At 38.4% G+C, this 21,338-nt stretch overlaps 1 protein-coding gene and 1 pseudogene across 1 annotated transcript; both read left to right on the forward strand.

Moving 5' to 3' along the window:
* The first annotated feature begins 3,255 nt into the window (after positions 1–3,255).
* On the forward strand, positions 3,256–10,578 carry LOC106908441 (lactase/phlorizin hydrolase-like; annotated as a pseudogene).
* Positions 10,579–11,634: 1,056 nt separating this feature from the next.
* Positions 11,635–20,835, forward strand: LOC106908439 (lactase/phlorizin hydrolase). Its single transcript, XM_088003982.1, is given in 17 exon segments — positions 11,635–12,166; positions 12,554–12,624; positions 13,563–13,640; positions 13,743–13,836; positions 14,406–14,490; positions 14,596–15,247; positions 15,334–15,973; positions 16,069–17,622; positions 17,726–17,994; positions 18,076–18,366; positions 18,453–18,651; positions 18,785–18,987; positions 19,072–19,178; positions 19,422–19,553; positions 19,691–19,914; positions 20,016–20,258; positions 20,367–20,835. Coding segments are annotated over 17 exon segments (5,529 nt in total). The 3' UTR covers positions 20,522–20,835.
* Positions 20,836–21,338: the final 503 nt, after the last annotated feature.

The raw sequence follows: 21,338 nt of genomic DNA on the forward strand, positions 1-21,338 counted from the left end.
CTTTCCAAACAAATTTAATTCATTTAGTAATTTATGATCTTCCTTCTGATAAGGAAGGAGTACATTACCTAAGTGTATTACTTTATCTCCCTTATGACCTTTATATCTTAAGATAAAGTTATCAAAACTATTATCGTTTACCTTCCACACTCTTTTACTACACAGCTAATGAAATTTGTAATAAGATGAGACTTCAAAACAATATAATACGTCACTTGACCCTCCTGGTGCCATTGTTCTCTTTAACTATATATTACAGTGGTTGAATTCCAAAAACAACTGCACTGTTCTATAACATTTTAAAGCTTCCATTGTCAGAAAAAGAAAATAAACCTAAATTTTGAAGAAAAAGGTGGTAAATCTAGGGGTTTTGTAATTGTCACTTTTAACTATTGTTCCTACTCTGTTACTATTTGATTCCCGGCCTGGTGACATTTGCCGCATGTCTTCCCCCTCTCTCATAACCCTCTTTCCTGTCAAACTACTTTCAAATAAAGGCCACTAGAGCCAACAAAAACCTTTAAAAAAACAGCATTGTCTTTTACAATCTGAGGAAATAAATCAAAGAGCTTCATCAAAGCTATCTGTTACCATGAACTTTGGGTTTGTAATAAATGGTTATGAAAACTATTGTATAACTTTTCAAACACTGCCTTTATTACAATACAGCTAATAAACACAGGCAGCATGAAAAACAAAGTGTTCATCCAGGTATGGTTACAAAACAGTATTACCTACGTGTGACCTTACCGTACTGATTGCAGATAAGAGCAAACAACATACAGAAATTAAATTCTTTAGAGTAACAAAAAAGTGGTTCTAGTCATGAACAAAAGGAAAACCTCCTGAAAACACTAACATTGCTATAAGGAGCCATGAACCACTGCCTTTTTTTATGACCAAAGAAAATAATCGGACATCAGTTCATCTGTTTCTTTCTGTGTGTCTGCTCTTTATTCTCAAACCCTCAGTTAGTCGTAGCAGATGGTTGGTTCTGATGGAGGTTTCTTGCTGTTAAGAAACATGCATGTTCACTATGGAGGATCACTAAAAAAGTCAACGACACAACGGAAGTGATTGTTGATTATCTCTATGTGCTAGTCCCGGAGGAGTGAAAACCACAAAGTACTTTACAATGAAAACACTCTTAAAAACTTGAAGATAAGAATATATAACAGGATAAAGCAGAACACAAATCATACAAAAACCTAGTCAAAAGCCAGACTATAAAGAAGTCTACAACTGCTTCTTATAAGAATCAACAGCATCAAGACATCCCAAAAATTGAGGCAAAGCATTCCACTATCTGTAGATCACCACTCTAAAATATGTATCCCCCTTTGGTCTTAAAACTTGTTTAAGGAACCATTAACTGTAACAATCGTTGACTGGAAGATCTCAGACTGCCGGAAGAGGTGTAACAAAAGGAAAACCTCCTTTTGGTGGTCCTGCCCTGTGATATGAGATCACAAGGCAGGACCACATTGGGATCTAAAAATAAAGACTTTTAAATTATTTCTAAAATGTACCAGTAGCCAAGGTAATAAGATTAAGACTTAGGGTAGCCTTTGGATAAATTTACTGCCTCTTGCATGTATTGGTTAAATTCTTTGCAACTAGATCTGAATTGGATGGAGACGGTTAAGATCTTTCTCATTCAGTCACATGAAAAGGTTGTTTGAATAGTCGAGACGAGGGGAAAGATGACCAATCATCTCTAATATTGAATTTGATGCTAACGTTTGAGGTTTAGAAATATTTCTTTGCTGGAAAAATCTGTCTCTTGAATTTGTGTCAATGAAACTCTAACATGATAGAATGAAAAATCATACCAAGATTTCTAAGGGTTGGTTTGACTAAATAGGCTAATACACCAAGGTTTTGCTTGGTTTCTCTCATTTGGTTCAACTAATGTCTTCTTGAGACATCTAAATACAAGCAAATCAAGATTTGCAAGAGGTCATCAACAAAATACAATGATTTAACTACTTTCAGACCAACAACAGAGTATCCTAGTGTGCCATAAAATGTTCATAAATTATTCTCTATTTTATTGTTGGAAAAACTCTCTGTGTCACAATTAGCTTAAAATTTCAAATAACAATCCTCCACACCAACTTTTATTGTTCAGACTTTGACATCTTTTCATCTTTAGCTGTGCTGCAGTTCTAACTAGCTTATTCATAACCAGTAAAAATAGGTGGAAATCTGGTTCCCTTTGTGTTACTTCTGTTTCCTGTGTTTGTAGTAAAGCTAACATTTTTGCCTAAATATCCTAGCTTGCTATGACTCATGGTCTTAATTATTAGCTTAAGTTTTAGCCATAAGGCAATTTTAAATACCCATAATTTTAATTTTAAAATGTATCACTTTTCTAACCTCCTTTCATGAGTTTCTCCAAGAAAAAAACAACCTGTAACATGAAAGCTACATCACAAGAAACTGCAGGCATCAGTAGTACAGTAAATGGTAATAATAGTGAATGGACAATAGTAAAATCAGAAAATTGTGTATACCTGCTTATTTAAAAACTTTTTTTTAAAGTACTAGAAAGCTTGAGTGAGGAGGCTAATTTCTGCAAAAGTTTCTTGATTTTGTAAAACTACAACAATCCCAGACACAGCCACAACAAAGGTCACATGTAAATCACACAACTCTGTAGGTAATACATTGAAAATACAAAAAACACAATAAATGTAAGCAGCATTTTAAGACAGTAAGGCCGAAACACAGTTACAGGGTGATGTAAAAAGCAGATTAGGTCATCCATTAAAATCAATGCTTAAAATGGTTAAGCATTTTTTTCTAACTTGGCTAGTTTTAGCAAAAAGCGTGGGGGTTGAAGATAGAATTATAATTCTAGTTTTATGTATAAAAATCTGAAAGAAATTAAAGTTGATACTAAACAAATGTAATCTAGTAATTGTGAACATTCATAATCTATGGGGAACTGTTGCTTCCACACTAATGGCTATAATACTAATCCTTTTCCTGAAGGATGTGCTGCATTACTTCCCGAATACTCATGTTAAATATTACTTATGTTCACCTTAGATGACCTTCAACCATGGTTATATCATACACGAGTCCAGTGTTCCTGATAGCACACGTCCAATAAAACACTAAATAAATTATCTTGGATTTCATAACAATTATGACGGTGCCATACAAAAAATGAAGCCAAAAAGGAGGAGATTTTTGTTTAAATAGCTGTACAATCAGAGGAAATCCTCAGTGCCTCCTTTTTGGGTCACGATGCAGAAGCTATTGTGGTTGGGGTGCTTGCATTTTCTGTGCATCCTTGGAAGTCAAGGTGGGGTTGTGAAAAGACAGGATGACATTGTGCTTCTTGCAGGCCCCCTGGGACAACCCGAGCTGAGAACCTCTAGCAGTAACAGGTAAGATTTGTTTAAGAAGTAACACATACATCGAGTGCTTTTTCATTCTTATTTATATTTGATGTCATTTTTTTCAGCGGTGAAGCACATTTCAGCAGAATGAAGGGGTTGGGTAACAGTTATAAGAAGATTGTGCATGAGTCTGCAGCCAAAAGCACTGACGAAACAGATGTTCTCCTTACTAAAGCATTCCCTGCCGGCTTCCAATGGGCTACATCCACAGAGTCTTTCAAGGTTGAAGGTGCATGGGCAGCAGAAGGGAAAGGCGAGACCATCTGGGATCGCTTTGGTCATGAAAACCAAGCCTTTAATAATCATAATGCTGACACAGCTGCTGACAGCTACAGGAAGGTCGATATAGATGTCTACCTCCTGCGAGGTCTTGGAGTCAACACCTACCAGTTCTCCATTTCCTGGGCCCGTATATTCCCCTCAGGTTACAAAGACAGCCTGAATGAAGAAGGAGCTCTCTACTATGACAATCTGATCAATGCTCTTATTGAATCTGGCATACAGCCTGTTGCCACTATCTACCATTGGGATCTGCCTCAGGCTCTCCAAGACAAGGGTGGATGGACCAACCCGTCCATTGTTGCAGCTTACAAAGACTATGCAGCCTTCTGCTTCCATAGATATGGAAACAGGGTCAAGAGCTGGAACACATTCAGTAGTCCCTGGGTGGTGAGCCATGCTGGACATGGGACTGGTGAGCATGCTCCTGGAATAAAAGACTATGTGACTGCTTCTTATCAGGTAAACATAGTGGTATCACCACATCAAAATCTTTTAAACATGTCTAAATTTTGCTTAGGCTATAACCCTTCACTTTTTAATTCTTATTTCTACAGGTCACTCATAATATACTGAAATCCCATGCTGAAGCCTGGCATGTCTACAATGACGATTACAGAAAGACACAGGGAGGGAAAGTGGGCATTGCACTAAACTCTGACTGGGCAGAGGCAGCTGATCCTAACAAACCTGAAGATAAGGCAGCTGCAGAGCGCTACCTTGAGTTTATGCTAGGCTGGTTTGCCCATCCAATCTTCATAGATGGGGATTATCCTGAAGTTCTCAAAACTCAGATTGCAAACAAAGCTAAAGAGTGTCCCTTATCTGTACCAGCAATTCTTCCAGCTTTCACTGAAGAAGAGAAGGCGAGGATCAAGGGAACATCTGACTTTTTTGGTCTGAATCATTATACCTCCCGTTTAGTGAGCAGCAGTGTAGGTGGGTGCACCCCTGGTCCTGAAGGAGTTGGAGACTTCCAGGCTAAAGTGGACCCCTCATGGCCTGCTACAGCATCAGACTGGATCTACTCCATGCCCACAGGGCTACGGTCACTTCTGAACCACATAAAAACAAAATATCTAACATATAACAATGTGCCCATTTACATAACTGGGAATGGCATGCCAACGGATGACAGTGGGGACACTCTGAATGATGTTAGCAGAATAGAGTACATGAGGGGTTACATCAGTGAGGCCCTAAAAGGTTTGTGCCCATCTTTTCATTAATACTTGGCATGTTTAGCAGAAATAAACCATAAATACATTTTTAATATTGTCTTCTGTTTTCATTTTACAGCCATTGAACTCGATAAAGTGGATGTCCAGCGATTCACAGTGCAATCACTTATGGATGGATTTGAGGGAAATAAAGGGTACAGTGAAAGATTTGGACTTCACCAGGTTAATTTTGTAGATGGATACAGACCGAGGACACCAAAACAATCAGCATATTTTTTTGCTCAGATCATCGAGCAAAATGGTTTTGTTTCACGCAAACAAGATCATTTTGAAGGTGTGAAAATATCACCACCTCGCCGCTCCACCCCACTGCCACCCTCAGAGGTCCCATCAGCATCAAAGGCTGTCTGGGAAAAATTTACACCACAGAAAAGGTTAGACAGACAAATGTATCACTATGGCAATTTCTCACAAGACTTCTTATGGGGCGTCTCATCTTCAGCTTACCAGATTGAGGGTGGATATGACCAGGATGGGAAAGGACCCAGTGTATGGGATGTAGTCAGTAATAACCCAGGTAGTGAAATTCCTGAAGATGTGAATGGAAATGTTGCCTGTGACAGTTACAATAGACTTGATGAAGACCTTTACATGCTGCAAGCCTTGAAAGTGAAGTCATACAGATTTTCTCTGTCATGGTCTAGAATCTTTCCCAATGGTAGACGTGCATCCCTGAACCAAAAGGGTGTTGATTATTACAACAGACTTATTAATGGCCTCTTGGCCAGAAAAATCACCCCAATGGTCACAATTTATCACTGGGACCTCCCGCAAGCTCTACAAGACATTGGTGGCTGGCAGAATGTGCAGATGATTGACATTTTTAATGATTATTGTGACTTCTGCTTTGCCACCTTTGGTGACAGAGTAAAATTCTGGATGACCATGAATGACCCTCAAGGACTTGCATGGCAAGGATATGGGACTGGACGAATCCCTCCAAAAATTAGGGAGCCAGGAACAGCACCATACCAAGTTGCACATAACTTAATAAAAGCTCACGCTACAGCATATCACACGTATGATGACAAATACCGCGCTTCTCAAGGAGGGATGGTTTCCATTGCCCTCAATGCTGAATGAGTTGAACCTAAAGACATCAATGTCCCTCGTGATCTTGTTGCTGCCGACCGTGCAATGCAGTTCCATGTGGGTTGGTTTGCCCACCCAATCTTCAAGAATGGAGACTATCCAGAGGCCCTGAAAGCCCAAGTTTTGGTCAAAAGTGAACTCCAAGGTCTTAAACAGTCAAGACTCCCATCTTTCACAGAGGAGGAAAAGAACTTTATTAAGGGAACTGCTGACATGTTCTGTGCCAATCACTACACCACCAGGCTAGTAACCCATGTTACAGGAGCACTTTCTCCAGCATCTTATCTAAGTGACTGGGACTATCAAGAAGAAGAAATAATTGATCAACCGACGACACCAATTGGATTCACAAGAGCTGTATCATTTGGCATGAGAAGGCTTCTCAACTGGATCAAGGCAGAATATGGAGATCCAGATATTTACATTACTGAAAATTCAGTTGCCACTCCCAGGGAATGGGCTTATGATGAAATTGATAGAGTGTTCCTTTACAAAACCTACATTGATGAGGCTCTTAAAGGTACAGTAATAATTATCAAAAATATTTGTTGTAAATTACAATGTCTTGCTCATTCACAACTAATTTCTGTTTATTTTCTTATGTCTATCTTAACAGCCTATGAACTTGATGGAGTCAAGGTGAAAGGCTATGCAACATATCTCATGGATTCTTTTCAGTACATTTTTGGCTACCTCTTTGGGTTTGGTCTGCACCACGTAGACTTCAACAACCCAAACCGACCCAGAACACCTAAGTTTTCGGCTCATTTCTACTACAACGTTATGAGGGACAATGGTTTTCCATTACCAGAAGACGAAAAGATGATATATGGAGAATTCAAAAAGGATTTCATTTGGAGTAGTGCAACAGCATCATACCAGGTAAAAAAGCTTACATGACAAATATTAAAATATCTTTGTCACTTATTGTCAAATCAATGTTAAATCCCCAAAATGGCAGTTTGTATTCAACTGGTTTCAGCAAGGTGTTTCCTCATTGTTGCATTTTTTTTAGAATAAGCAGTTTATAATAATTGATAGTGAATAAGAATATTAAGAGAATATTAAGAGCAGATACAATGTCAAACTTTCTTGCTGTTAAATTGGGATTATTATTTACCTAAAACAAATTCTAAATTAAATCTAAATTTAGATTTGAAAGTGGTATACAGCATATTTTATCAGCTAAAACAGAGGTCAGCATTATTTACTGATTCACTATATGTGTAATCCCCAAAGGATGAAACCGTAGACACTGAAAATCTGAGATTTTCTCTTTCCAGATTGAAGGGGCATGGAGAGAAGATGGAAAAGGTCTCAGTATCTGGGACAAGTTTACACACACCCCTGGAAAAATATCTGAGCATGACACTGGGGATGTGGCTTGTAACAGTTACAATAGGATGGAAGATGACATTGCTGCACTGAAGAAAGTCAAGGTGTCTCACTATCGCTTCTCCATATCCTGGCCAAGGGTCCTGCCTGACGGTACTACCAAATATGTCAATCAGGCTGGTCTAAATTACTATCAGAAACTGCTGGATTCCCTTATTGCTGCAAACATTCAGCCTCAAGTAAGTATTTATCAAAAATAATAATTAAGAAAAAGTGTTTTACCTCTTTTACCAACTGTTTTTCTCTTGGATTAGGTCACTTTGTACCACTGGGATCTCCCACAAGCTCTGCAGGATGTTGGAGGTTGGGAAAATGAGACAATCATTGAAAGATTCAAGGAATATGCAGATTTCCTCTTTCAAAATCTTGGTCCCAAAGTGAAACTTTGGATCACTTTCAATGAGCCCTTCATAATAACTGTATTAGGCCATGTCCAAGGTGCACATGCCCCAGGTATGTAAGGTATTTTTAACTGGAATTATACTTTATGCTAAGCATGGTAGATGTCAGACTAATGGACGTTAATCAATGTAGAACTCCTAAGGAAGAAAATAGGCTGCATTTTCAAACATGTATATTTAATTATACTTGCATGATAAACTCTGCATCACCATATTTAATTTTATATTTTCCAGGTTTGAACGACAGACCAGATACTCTTCCATACATTGTAGGCCACAACATAATCAGATCCCATGCAGAGGCCTGGCATGTCTACAATGACAAATACAGAGCCTCACAGGGAGGACTGGTCTCCATCACTGTAAACTCAGACTGGGCAGAACCCAGAAACCCCTACAAGCAAGAGGACTATGAAGCTGCACGGAATGTGGTTGAGGTATATATTATGATTATATAACACAAAACAACTACAATATTTTAAGCGGAGTTGTAGTTGACGATTGCTGTGTGTCAAATTCTGTCCACAGTTTTATCTTGGCTGGTGGGTCCATCCCATTTTTAATGGTGACTACAGCCCACTGGTGAAGAAATCTGTTCTAAAGCAAAGTCTTGCAGGTGGATTGACAAAATCCAGGTACGATCTTTTGTTGTATATTAAAATTCTTTGCACGGTTTGTGATAGATGAATACTTATGAAGGGTCTTCTTAAGTTTGTTTTATACTGACTACATCCACTGATGTTTTCTCTCATATAATTTCTTCTTGAATTTTTCTTCTTAAGGCTTCCTGAGTTTACTCCTGAGGAAATTAAGCGAATTAATGGCACTTATGATTACTTTGGATTAAACCATTACTGCAGTGTCTTGGCATTCCCTGTAGACTATGGATCTTTTCAACACTTTGAGGCAGACAGGTAAGGCCATTAGCTTTGTCACAAAGCAATTTCAAATCAACTTCATGTGGAAATCATCACTATATATTCTTATCACATTTTTCCTAAATATTCTTGAAAAAGTGTCCATGTTTTTAACTTAAACTCTAAATTACATAATTATTCACTTGTCACAGGGGTGTGGTGGTTATTAGTGATCGGACCTGGTTGGAAACCGGTTCTGTCTGGCTGAGGATGACACCATTTGGTCTCCGAAGATTGCTGAAATTCATCAAGGAAGAGTACAGAAATCCTCCAATTATCATCACTGAGAACGGTGTCTCTGAAAATGGGCCAGTTGATCTCAATGACGTTCACAGGAAATACTATTATGAACAGTACATCAACCAAGTGCTGAAAGGTATTAAAACAACTTCATGGCATATGGAGTATATTCAACCTAGAAACTTACATAAGTTAAGATGTAGGACCAACTTGTGTGCTCAAATGAATTTTCTGTTTTCTGCAGCTTATTTGCTTGACGACGTCAATATTATTGGCTACACTGCTTGGTCTCTGCTGGACAACCTGGAATGGGGTGTTGGCTATACAGAGAGATTTGGACTTTTCTATGTGAATCGCACAGACCCTGATCTGCCTCGAACCCCCAAAGCCTCTGTGTCCTATTATTCCTCCATCATCAGCTGCAACGGGTTTCCTGACCCAGCATCTGGACCTCATGAGTGTTGGAACCCTAACCCTACAATTGCTAACCCCTAAGCCTGAAGGTAAACAGATTCAGTGTTTGGAAAGTAAATGATTGAGATGCTCTGATTTCAGGTCAGATCAAAAATTGTCTTGTCAGAATACTTAGTTGGACATATCTACCTTGAATTGAGATCAACTTCACTGTTCAAATTATACCCAGCAGTATAAGTATGCAACTTTACTATCACAAGCAAGCTTATCAAATAATCTGTTTTAAGATTTTCAAAATGCATTGTTAATAATACAAAATTTAGGTTCACATTACTGTGATTTATTATTAATAAAGTGTCTATTTTTCTCCCTGCAGTAACAAAAGAGGCAATTCCTGGAATCAACAACGTGAACTTCCTGGGTATGAGCCTCTCCTCTGAAGATGCCGCGACCGGACTTAACACAACATTTGCTTTGCTGATTGTAGCACTTGCTGGAACAATTTGTGTGGCTGTTGGATTGTTTCCAGTAAAAAAGGTGTTCCAAAAGAAAATTGTAGAGTTAATTGAGGGAGGAAGAAAGATTCTGATTGCAGCTTGACTTCCATCTTTAATGCAGATATGTATGATTTCCATATTTAAATTTAAAGGGCTGAATTTTGCAAAAACACAATCTTCAACAGAGAATTTTGAGTTTTTGAACACTGTATGTTGTCGCTGTTCTATATTTAAAATAATATAATTTATCTATACAACCAAAGGTGCAGAGGAGAACTTATTGCTTACTGGGAGGTCAAGATGACGGGACCCAGTTTTTTCCATTTGCACTATTTGTGGTATTTAAACTATTTTTGTGCCTCTTTATGATTTTCTTGTGTGAAAAAAATTTAAGCTAACTGAAGTAAATTACTGGTGAAACCCATGTCAACTGTGCAAAACTCTAGATTAGTTCTGCCTATTATATCGGTAGAATGTTTTTGCATATTTTGTGACTTGTGAAATTTTTTACCACCATATAAAAAACACTGACCAAGTCACTGTCATACTAACTTATTGTAACATCAAGAACCATTTATCTAATTTTTGTGAGACAAACTGGAAGAAAGCACAATATAAAAGCCAACTAATACGTATCTGATTTCTGCTACTTGTCCTATGAAGCTTCTGTTCAATAAACTTATTGCAACGAACCACACTGTTCCTGTTTTGATTTTGTACACAATCTGTTCCCCTGCAACTATATTACTTTTTTCATTTATTTTGAGATAATGTCTGACTTTGTGTGGTTTTGTTTCTTTTTTTACTGCTCCATATCAGTTTGTCTCCCCCTGTTCCTCGTGCTTTCTTTATGAACAGCTCATAAGCTAATAGTATTGAAAAAACAAATCCCACTGTTTCAATGTGTCATTTTTTAATACAAAAAACCCTAACTAAGTTCCATTTCAATTACCTAGTTAAGAATCATTTCAAATTGAAGGATTGTAAGATGTAAATCCAGCAGATGGCAGCAAACACAACTAGTTTAGATGACTGTCATCTGCTGTAAAGCATCAAGAATTATTAGCTAGTCCCTTGACAGAGTTGTCTTAACTTTTAGGTCCCTGATTGTGGCTTAATGTTTTATCTGTGTTCCTGGACTATCTTTAAATAGTATTTAGTATTTAGACAGTGATTGTCTTAAAAATGTACACTCCTGCTACACAAGGGTTCTGGTTATCTTCCAAATGCAGCTAAAAGGGATAACGGAATGTTTGGAGCAATGGCACAGAAACAACCCAAGAAGTTTATGACTTAAGGTGGAAGTCATGCATCAACTAAACTGAAGCTGTTTCTTATTAACAACAATTTCATTGTTTAAATAGCTATTAGCAAATGCTACCAGTGGCTATGTTTCAAACTGAAAACCTAAAACTAGTCCATTGGTCACACTGCAGTAACCCTAAGTTAACATTTTAATAAGCATCTAGCAGCAGCACATTTTAGGTTCCTCAAACAACATTAGGATGTTATCAATTGGATGAGTCCAGAGTCTGAGTATATCATAAAACTGCAATAAAACACTTATCAAACCCTAATTGTGCAACAATGATATGAGAGCAAAATGTTGTCTAAATAGCTTTGCGATCAGTTGACATTCAGACTGGTTTTCACGAGTCACAATGAACAGGCTGCTGTGGGTTGTGTGTCTGTATTTTTTAAGTGTGACTGGTGATTGGAGCAGTCAGGTGAATGGAGAAGACAATTTTATGCTTCTTGCTGGCCCTCTGACTGAGAAGGATCACAGAACCTCCAGCAGTGAGGAAAATGTCTTTGACTGCAGTCATCCCATACCAGCAGCTTCCAAGCAGTATTTTAAGTACCTCCAGACCAAAGGAGTGACCCACTTCAAAGTGCCGCTGTCATGGGCAAAACTTCTTCCTACGGGCCTGACCAGCAAGCCTCAACAGGCTGTAGCAAGGTGTTACAAGACCCTGCTGAAGAACTTGCAAGAGCAGGGCTTGCAGCCTCTCGTCATTCTTCATGGATCAACAGTTCCAGATTCTTTGAGGTCCAGGTATGGAGGCTGGGAAAGTCAGCAGCTGCTAGACATGTTTCAGCAGTATGCTGAGTTTGCTTTGAGAGAATTTGGCCAATTGGCAAACTCATGGGTGACATTTAGTGACCTGGATGAGATTTTGCGTGAAGGACCAGCTGTAGATGGTCACACTCCTCTCCAAAATATCCTTCAGCTCAACAAGAAGATTCATGAGTTTTATCATCAAAACTTTCCATACGAAGGTATGTGAACTCCAGTCCTTTCCTGTCTTGATTAATATTCTTTGTTTGTACATATTTATATGTTTTCTAGACTGAATTGTAATTTCCAGCCATTTTAAATTTGTTAATTTTTTGTTTTTACTATGACTAAGATTTAACTTATCAAGAAAATTGTTTCACAGTCAGCTGATATTGGCTGCAGTGATATTACTTTACTACTTAGCTGATAACACAGAATGTTTTTCCATGTTATCTCAGTAATCAGTCCATGTGAGTTGCATCAAGATATCTCCTAAGCAGTCTTTCCAAAACCTCAATTTCTGCAGTGTAAATAATCATCAGCTAGAAAGATTAAATATATTACATGAAGTGTTAATAGGTTTTCTTCCTGTCATTTTTTCTATACAGGGAGACGTCTATCATTTGGGCTGAATGCAAAACATGTGGATCAACTTTCCAATCTTAAAGCTTTCACAAATGTAAGCTTCTTCTGTATTTACAGTGCACATCAGGTCCCACTACCTTAAAACAAAACTTAATCTCAAACAATGACAATATTACTCCTTTTTGCAATATATATAACATAATCTAGCTAAGATCTATTGACTGCCATTGTGTGCACAAAACAGTACAATGAAAGTTAGTTGCCACTAATTGTCAAAGAACTAAAATTTATGGAATAAGTAGATTTAATTAGTAAATATCATTAGAAAATGGAAGAATAATAATATATATTCAGCCAGTGTATTTATGTGTCCTGTGTCTGACAGTCAAAAGTCTCTTTGGGAGCCTAACTTAACTTGTGTGCCTCTTATCTGCCTGATGAATGGTGGAGAATTATGAGTTGGTTTAGGATGCTCTTCACCTGCTTATGCCGGTGGTTTCCAAGCCTGCTTCTCAGCCACCACTGTGCTGGATGTTTTAGATATTTCTCTATTCAAGTACATCTGATTCAAGTGACTGCACAGCATTCACAGCATGCCATCAAGTTCTGCAAAAGCCTGGCAATCATCCAAGCATGTAGGTAATATGTGCAGTAGCAAGAAACATGTAGGACAATGGTCCCTGAGGACCCTTTAACTTTTTATTTTGTTAAGAATTTGTAGCTTGAGTATTGAGCCTTGACTTTACAAAAACCTTAATAGTTGCCAAAAAAATTTAAAGTTTTCTGTATTAAATGCAGTCCATTCATTGGTCACAAACCAAAAACCTAAACTGACTTAAACCCATAGTGAACATAGAAGGCAGCCAATGAGTTTTTCATGGTAATTTGGTTATTTCCCCTCAGAGAAAGCATAGAAAAACAAGCACATTTCCATTTGCTACCCCCAGTACAACAAGTCTTAGTGTGGTATTTTTATTTTTTTGTATTATTGGTGTGTGACAACTCTCATGTGTTATTGTATGTTTGGGACAGGTGGATTTCTTATCCGTGAACCTTGAATATAACTGTGCCTCCTCAAAGAGTTTTGCACAAGAGTTGAGAAACTTGCAGGTACTGCAAACATTCTAATGTTTTTAGGACCATCGTGGATTTTCTTGTTTGCATTTTATCTTTATAAATATAAATATACAATGTTGCAATGTTGTGTTCTAGACATCTACTGGAAATTTGCCAATCTTGCTATATAAGACGCCTGTTCGTGACTGTATCCCGAGTGAACACCAGCTTCTTGGAGATTTATTACAAGGTAAGTATCACGCTGGTCAACACATTTTATAGCTTCTTTCTAAATTATCAATAGCATTAATTAAATTACTACTGTTGGATATTTTACACAGGGTGAGTGTTTAATTATTACCCTTGAACCTAAGCAATTATTAGGTAGAAAATAACGAGTGTTCATAACATTCTTTCTGTGATGTTTGAAAGGAACAAGCTTAATGGTTAAACTCTAAATACCTGCAATGTGGTAGTTTTTTACAGAACATAAATGTACCTTTTAAGTAGTGTCATTTTATAACAGTAACTAGTGCAAAATCAGCCTTTTGTTATCAGTCAGTCAAGTTCCAAAAGGAAGACTATTTGCAAGGTGGACAAAAGCTTTGGAGCTTTACAGCAAGGCCAGTAAATATTTATGGCTTAAGCTATGATTGTTGCAGGATAATAACAAAAACTGATTAGATAACATTGAGGTGAAAGCCTTACTGCTAAACTTGAACAGATTACTCTTAAATTGGTCATTTGAAGGAAGGACTCCATAATTTAGCCATATGTCAAAAATATTTCTGTCCTTTCATTTCACCTGTATTGTGACAGTTTTATGGACCAACAGTCTGAATATTATGGGATGTGACATGAAGAATGTGTTGGATGAGTTGGACATGCAGGATTCTCCAGTCAGGTAATACATGTTTTTACAGATTTATATGGTTTGACCTTTTCCCTTATAATTTTACTAGTTTCCATTCCTTTCCCCAAAACTTCTTATTTCCAAATATTTCATCAGCAGGCACAAATTCAGGACGAGTTATGAAAACATCTTGCATAAATTTGGAGACCAAGCCAGCGATGATAAAGACCTCCTCACTAAAGCATTTCCCCCGGGTTTCCAATGGGCAACGTCATCAGAATCTTTCAAGGTTGAAGGTGGTTGGTTGGAAGGGGGGAAAGGAGAGACTATTTGGGATCATTTTGGTCATGAAGGTCAAGCTTTTGCAAATCATACCGCTGATCTTGCTTGTGACAGTTATAACAAAGTTGATATAGATGTCTACCTCCTGCAAAGTCTTGGAGTCAACACCTACCAGTTCTCCATTTCCTGGGCTCGTATATTCCCCTCAGGTCAGAAAGACAGCCTGAAGGAAGAAGGAGCTCTCTACTATGACAATCTGATCAATGCTCTGATTGAATCTGGCATACAGCCTGTTGCCACTATCTACCATTGGGATCTGCCTCAGGCTCTCCAAGACAAGGGTGGATGGACCAACCCGTCCATTGTTGCAGCTTACAAAGACTATGCAGCCTTCTGCTTCCATAGATATGGAAACAGGGTCAAGAGCTGGAACACATTCAGTAGTCCCTGGGTGGTGAGCCATGCTGGACATGGGACTGGTGAGCATGCTCCTGGAATAAAAGACTATGTGACTGCTTCTTATCAGGTAAACATATTAACATTTTAAACTTTTAAACTATGCTCAAAGTTAGTTGTAGATCTTACCCTTCACTTTTATTCTTTTTATTACAGGTCACTCATAATATACTGAAATCCCATGCTGAAGCCTGGCATGTCTACAATGACAATTACAGAAAGACACAGGGAGGGAAAGTGGGCATTGCACTAAACTCTGACTGGGCAGAGGCAGCTGATCCTAACAAACCTGAAGATAAGGCAGCTGCAGAGCGCTACCTCGAGTTTATGCTAGGCTGGTTTGCCCATCCTGTCTTCATAGATGGGGATTATCCTGAAGTTCTCAAAACACAGATAGAAAAGAAAAGAAACGAGTGTCCCTCATCTGAACCAGCAGTGCTTCCAACTTTCACAGTGGAAGAGAAAGCGAGGATCAAGGGAACTTCTGACTTTTTTGGTCTGAATCACTATACCTCCCGTTTAGTGAGCAGCAGTGTAGGTGGGTGCAACCCTGGTCCTGAAGGAGTTGGAGACTTTGAGGCTAAAGTGGACCCCTCATGGCCTGCTACAGCATCAGACTGGATCTACTCCATGCCCGCAGGGCTACGGTCTCTTCTGAACCACATTAAAACAAAATATCTAGCAGTTAACAATGTTCCCATTTACATAACTGGGAATGGCATGCCAACAGATGACACCTTCAATGACACTAGCAGAATAGAGTACATGAGAGATTACATCAGTGAGGCCCTAAAAGGTTTGTGACTATCTCTTCTTTAATACTTGGAATCTGTTTAGCTGAGAGAAACCAGCCATACATTTTATATGTTGTCTTCTGTTTTCATTTTACAGCTATTGAAAACGATAAAGTGGATGTGCAGCGATTCACAGTGCAATCACTTATGGATGGATTTGAGGGAAATAAAGGGTACAGTGAAAGATTTGGACTACATCATGTAAATTTTGTAGATGGATACAGACCAAGAACACCAAAACAATCAGCATATTTCTTTGCTGAGATCATTGAGCAAAATGGTTTTGTTTCACGCAAACAAGATCATTTTGAAGGTGTGAAAATATCACCACCCCGCCGCTCCACCCCACTGCCACCCTCAGAGGTCCCATCAGCATCAAAGGCTGTCTGGGAAAAATTTACACCACAGAAAAAGTTTGACAGACAAATGTATCACTATGGCAATTTCTCACAAGGCTTCTTATGGGGCGTGTCATCTTCAGCTTACCAGATTGAAGGTGGATGGAATGAGGAGGGGAAAGGACCCAGTGTATGGGATACATTCACTCAGAAGCCAGGTAGTGAAATTCCTGAAGATGTGAATGGAAATGTTGCCTGTGACAGTTACAATAGACTTGATGAAGACCTTTACATGCTGCAAGCCTTGAAAGTAAAGTCATACAGATTTTCTCTGTCATGGTCTAGAATCTTTCCCAATGGTAGACGTGCATCCCTGAACCAAAAGGGTGTTGATTATTACAACAGACTTATTAAAGGCCTCTTGGCCAGAAAAATCACCCCAATGGTCACAATTTATCACTGGGACCTCCCGCAAGCTCTACAAGACATTGGTGGCTGGCAGAATGTGCAGATGATTGACATTTTTAATGATTATTGTGACTTCTGCTTTGCCACCTTTGGTGACAGAGTAAAATTCTGGATGACCATGAATGACCCTCAAGGACTTGCATGGCAAGGATATGGGACTGGACAAATCCCTCCAAACATTAAGGAGCCAGGAACAGCACCATACCAAGTTGCACATAACTTAATAAAAGCTCACGCTACAGCATATCACACATACGATGACAAATACCGCGCTTCTCAAAGAGGTATGGTTTCCATTGCCCTTAAAGCAGATTGGGTTGAACCTAAAGACATCAATGTTCCTCGTGATCTTGTTGCTGCTGACCGTGCAATGCAGTTCCATGTGGGTTGGTTTGCCCACCCAATTTTCAAGAATGGGGACTATCCAGAGGCCCTGAAAGCCCAAGTTTTGGTCAAAAGTGAACTCCAAGGTCTTTCACAATCAAGACTCCCATCTTTCACAGAGGAGGAAAAGAACTTGATCAAAGGAACTGCTGACATGTTCTGTGTGAATCACTACACCACAAGGATAGTAACCCATATCACGGGTCTGCTGTCTCCACATTCCTATCAAAATGACTGGGACTTCACAGAGGAACAAGATAGTGGTTCACCAGCTACAGCCATCAAAAACCAGAGAGCTGTATCATGGGGCCTACGGAGACTCCTGAATTGGATCATGAAAGAGTATGGAGACCCTGAAATTTACATAACTGATAATGGTGGGGCTACAACAGCAAAAACGTCTTGGGATGACATTGACAGAGTGTTTTTTTACAAGACTTACATCAATGAAGCTCTTAAAGGTACCTTATAATCAAATGCTTTGGATAACATTTTGAAGCTGACATACTGTACTTGATTCTAGTCTTGGTCATTCATTTATATTTGTGTTTCTCATAATTACAGCCTATGAACTAGATGGAGTAATGCTAAAAGGCTACACAGCAACATCTCTCATGGACTCCTTTGAGTGGTTAAATGGCTATACAGTTGGCTATGGGTTCTACCATGTCGACTTCACTGACCCAAACAGACCAAGAACACCCAAGCTGTCAGCTCATTTTTACTTTCAACTCATGAAAGACAATGGTTTCCCCATAACAGAAGATGAGAAGATGCTGTATGGAGAGTTTCCTCATGATTTCCTTTGGAGTAGTGCCACGGCAGCTTACCAGGTAAGATGAGAGAACCCAAATTTATTAGTCTTGAAATAAATTTGTTCCCTTTGTTTATTGTTCTTCCTTTACTATTTTTAGATTGAGGGTGGATGGAGAGCTGATGGAAAAAGTCTCAGCATCTGGGATAAATTTGCTCACACGGCACTCAAAATCTTTGACAGTGACAATGGGGACATCGCTTGTGACAGTTACAATAAAATAGATGAAGACATTGCTATATTGAAGCAACTTGGGGTTAACCATTATCGTTTCTCTATATCCTGGACGCGGGTACTTCCTGATGGCACAACAAATCACATCAATGAGGTTGGATTTCGCTACTATGACAGACTGGTGGATGCACTGCTTGCTGCAAACATCCAGCCTCATGTAAGTTTAGCTTGTTTTGCTCCCCAATATAGAGTTTACAACAAATATATCCAAATACTCAAAAGTGTTTATTTCTTTTCTTTCAGATAACTTTGTACCACTGGGATCTTCCACAAGCTCTGCAGAATGTGGGAGGTTGGGAGAATGACACTATTGTCCAAAGATTCAGGGATTATGCTGATGTTATGTTCAGCCGTCTTGGAGACAGAGTGAAACTTTGGATCACCATTAATGAGCCATATAACGTAGCAATGATTGGACATGGATACGGAGTAGCCGCCCCAGGTATGCTTTTCTTGCAGTATGCCCTAACAAAATAAAAAATATTTTGTGGTGGTAAGGAGTAAGAAAATGTGATTTAGACAAAAACGCCAAAGACAGGAAGACTAACTGCATCTAACCCAGATTGTTTCTTCAGGTATTAGTTTCCGTCCAGGTACTCTTCCCTACATTGTTGCTCATAACCTTATCAAAGCTCATGCTGAAGCATGGCACCTTTACAATGACAAATATCGGGTTAGACAGAATGGAAAAGTCTCTATCACCATCAACTCTGACTGGTCTGAGCCCAGAAACCCCTATAAGCAAGAGGACATTGACGCAGCAAGACGTATAATACAGGTAAACCAAGTCCTGTCACATTCTTCACAAAATATTATTGTTCTTCTGTTTTGAGACATTGATGATTTGTGCATCTTTGTGCAGTTCTACATTGGGTGGTTTGCCCATCCCATATTTAATGGTGACTACAGTGAAATGATGAAGACAATCATACGGGAACGCAGTCTTGCAGCCGGATTGACTAAATCACGGTACCACAAAAAAACCAAAGAAAAACTACTGTTATCAGCTCTGCTAGATATATTCTTTTTTAAACAACTCTAGTGTATGTCTGACCACATACCTTTTTTAATTTTATGCAACCTGTGATTTCCAAAAGCTGGTTTGTGTTGTATGTTCCATGGGATTCCCTTTTCCCATCTGGTTTAAATTGAAGCTAAAACTTTAGAGAACCAATTTTCCACCTAAATTAAAGTCAATTTTATATTCTCCAGGCTACCTGAATTTACCCCAGAGGAAATAAAGAGAATTAAGGGAACCCATGATTATTTTGGATTCAACCATTACACCACTGTCCTGGGATTCCCTGTTGAGTATGGAAATCTTCAGCATTATGATGCAGATAGGTGAGTAAGAACTTACACATAACAATTGAGAACGTGCAATTGCTATGTGTAATTACACATAAATGTTTAAACCATTTAAACATTTATTTAAATGTTTTAAAATTTAAATAAACACGTGAACTCTGGACTATCCATAGGGGTGCAGGGACCTATGTTGATCGTACCTGGCTAGATTCTGGTTCTAGCTGGCTGAAGATCACACCATTTGGGTTGCGCAGAATACTGAACTTTATTAAGGAGGAGTATGGAAATCCTACGATTATCATCACTGAGAATGGGGTCTCAGAGCGTGGCCCCACAGATCTTAAAGATTCTCACAGGAGTTACTTTTATGAAAAATATATTAACCAAGTGCTGAAAGGTATTATAAGAAATTAATTTAACATACTATGTTTTCTATGATGGACAAAATAAAAAAAAATTATTATTTCTATCATAAAAAGATTAATTATGTTCTTCCAGCTTACCGGCTTGATAATGTGGACGTCCAAGGCTATACAGCATGGTCACTCATGGACAACCTGGAGTGGGCCACTGGCTTCTCAGAGAGATTTGGACTTTTCTATGTCAATCGCTCTGACCCCAATGTGCCTCGAGTGGCCAAGGAATCTGTGTCTTTCTTCTCCACCATCATCAACTGCAATGGGTTTCCCGACCCTGCATCAGGACCTCACGATTGTCTGAAGCCTGAACCTGAAGGTAATTGTAGAAGATTATAAACATTTTGGTAATATATGTCCTTGATAACCGTGTGAAAAAATATAGTTTAAATTTTACCTAAAACTTATTTTTTTTCAGCAACAAATGCTCCAGAAAATGACAATTCAGTGAACTTTCTGGGTCTGAAGCTATCCGCTGAAGAAGCTGAAACCGGACTTAACACTACATTTGCTCTGCTGCTTGTGGCAGCAACTGGAGCCATTTGTTTGTCCATCGGTTTCTTTTTCACTAAAAGACGATCAAAATAAAATCATAAAGTTGAAATTGTACCTGTAACTACTATTCAGACATTTATTTTAGCATTTATGTGAATATTTGTAAAGTCTACATAAAAAACCATAATCAACAAACATGTTATATTGCAGCTAACACTGCATGTTTTGGATGATTCAATTATTTTAATTCACTGGGCTTTTTACAACACAAGTAAACTGATATTAAAATGTTTTTGTATGCAAATGTTTATGTAGCTAGAAGTGTGATAAAGTGTCTTGAAACATGTTCAAATGTGACATTTTTAATTAAGATATGTAACATTTAATAAAGACAACAAAGACAGTTATGGTGTTCTACAGATATTCTGCTTCCTTTAATTTTTGTTGCTACAAAAATGATGCATGTTGCTATGCAACAAGTGGGACGCTAGGTACCATATGTATTATTATGCTAGATGTTCAAAATTTAACATTGTTCATTTTATACTCCAATAATAGTGGGTGATACGGATATAACTGTTGTGAAGTTCATGTCTTTTTGTAAGCAATTTTAGTCATCCTGGCTGTTATTTTTTTAAAGCACTAACACAGGCAAAATATGGAAACACCACATTTTTCAAAACGTGAAAATTTAAACATTCCAGAGCAACAAAATTTTAAATATTATAAGTAATAGCCCTTAAAAAAACATAGATATCAGGTGTTGGCAACATTACTTAATTGGGGTGGCTTTTATTCAGTTTTAGATTGGTAAACACGTCCTGTCTTGCTATCCTAACAATATTGAGGTTGTATGTCACAGACTGTCCACAAGAGGGCAGAGCAGTACTGGTACAAGTTTATTATTTTT

Source organism: Poecilia mexicana, unplaced genomic scaffold (genome assembly GCF_051168715.1).
Source record: "Poecilia mexicana isolate PSO_F unplaced genomic scaffold, ASM5116871v1 scaffold_2, whole genome shotgun sequence".
NCBI classification, from domain to species: Eukaryota; Metazoa; Chordata; class Actinopteri; order Cyprinodontiformes; family Poeciliidae; genus Poecilia; species Poecilia mexicana.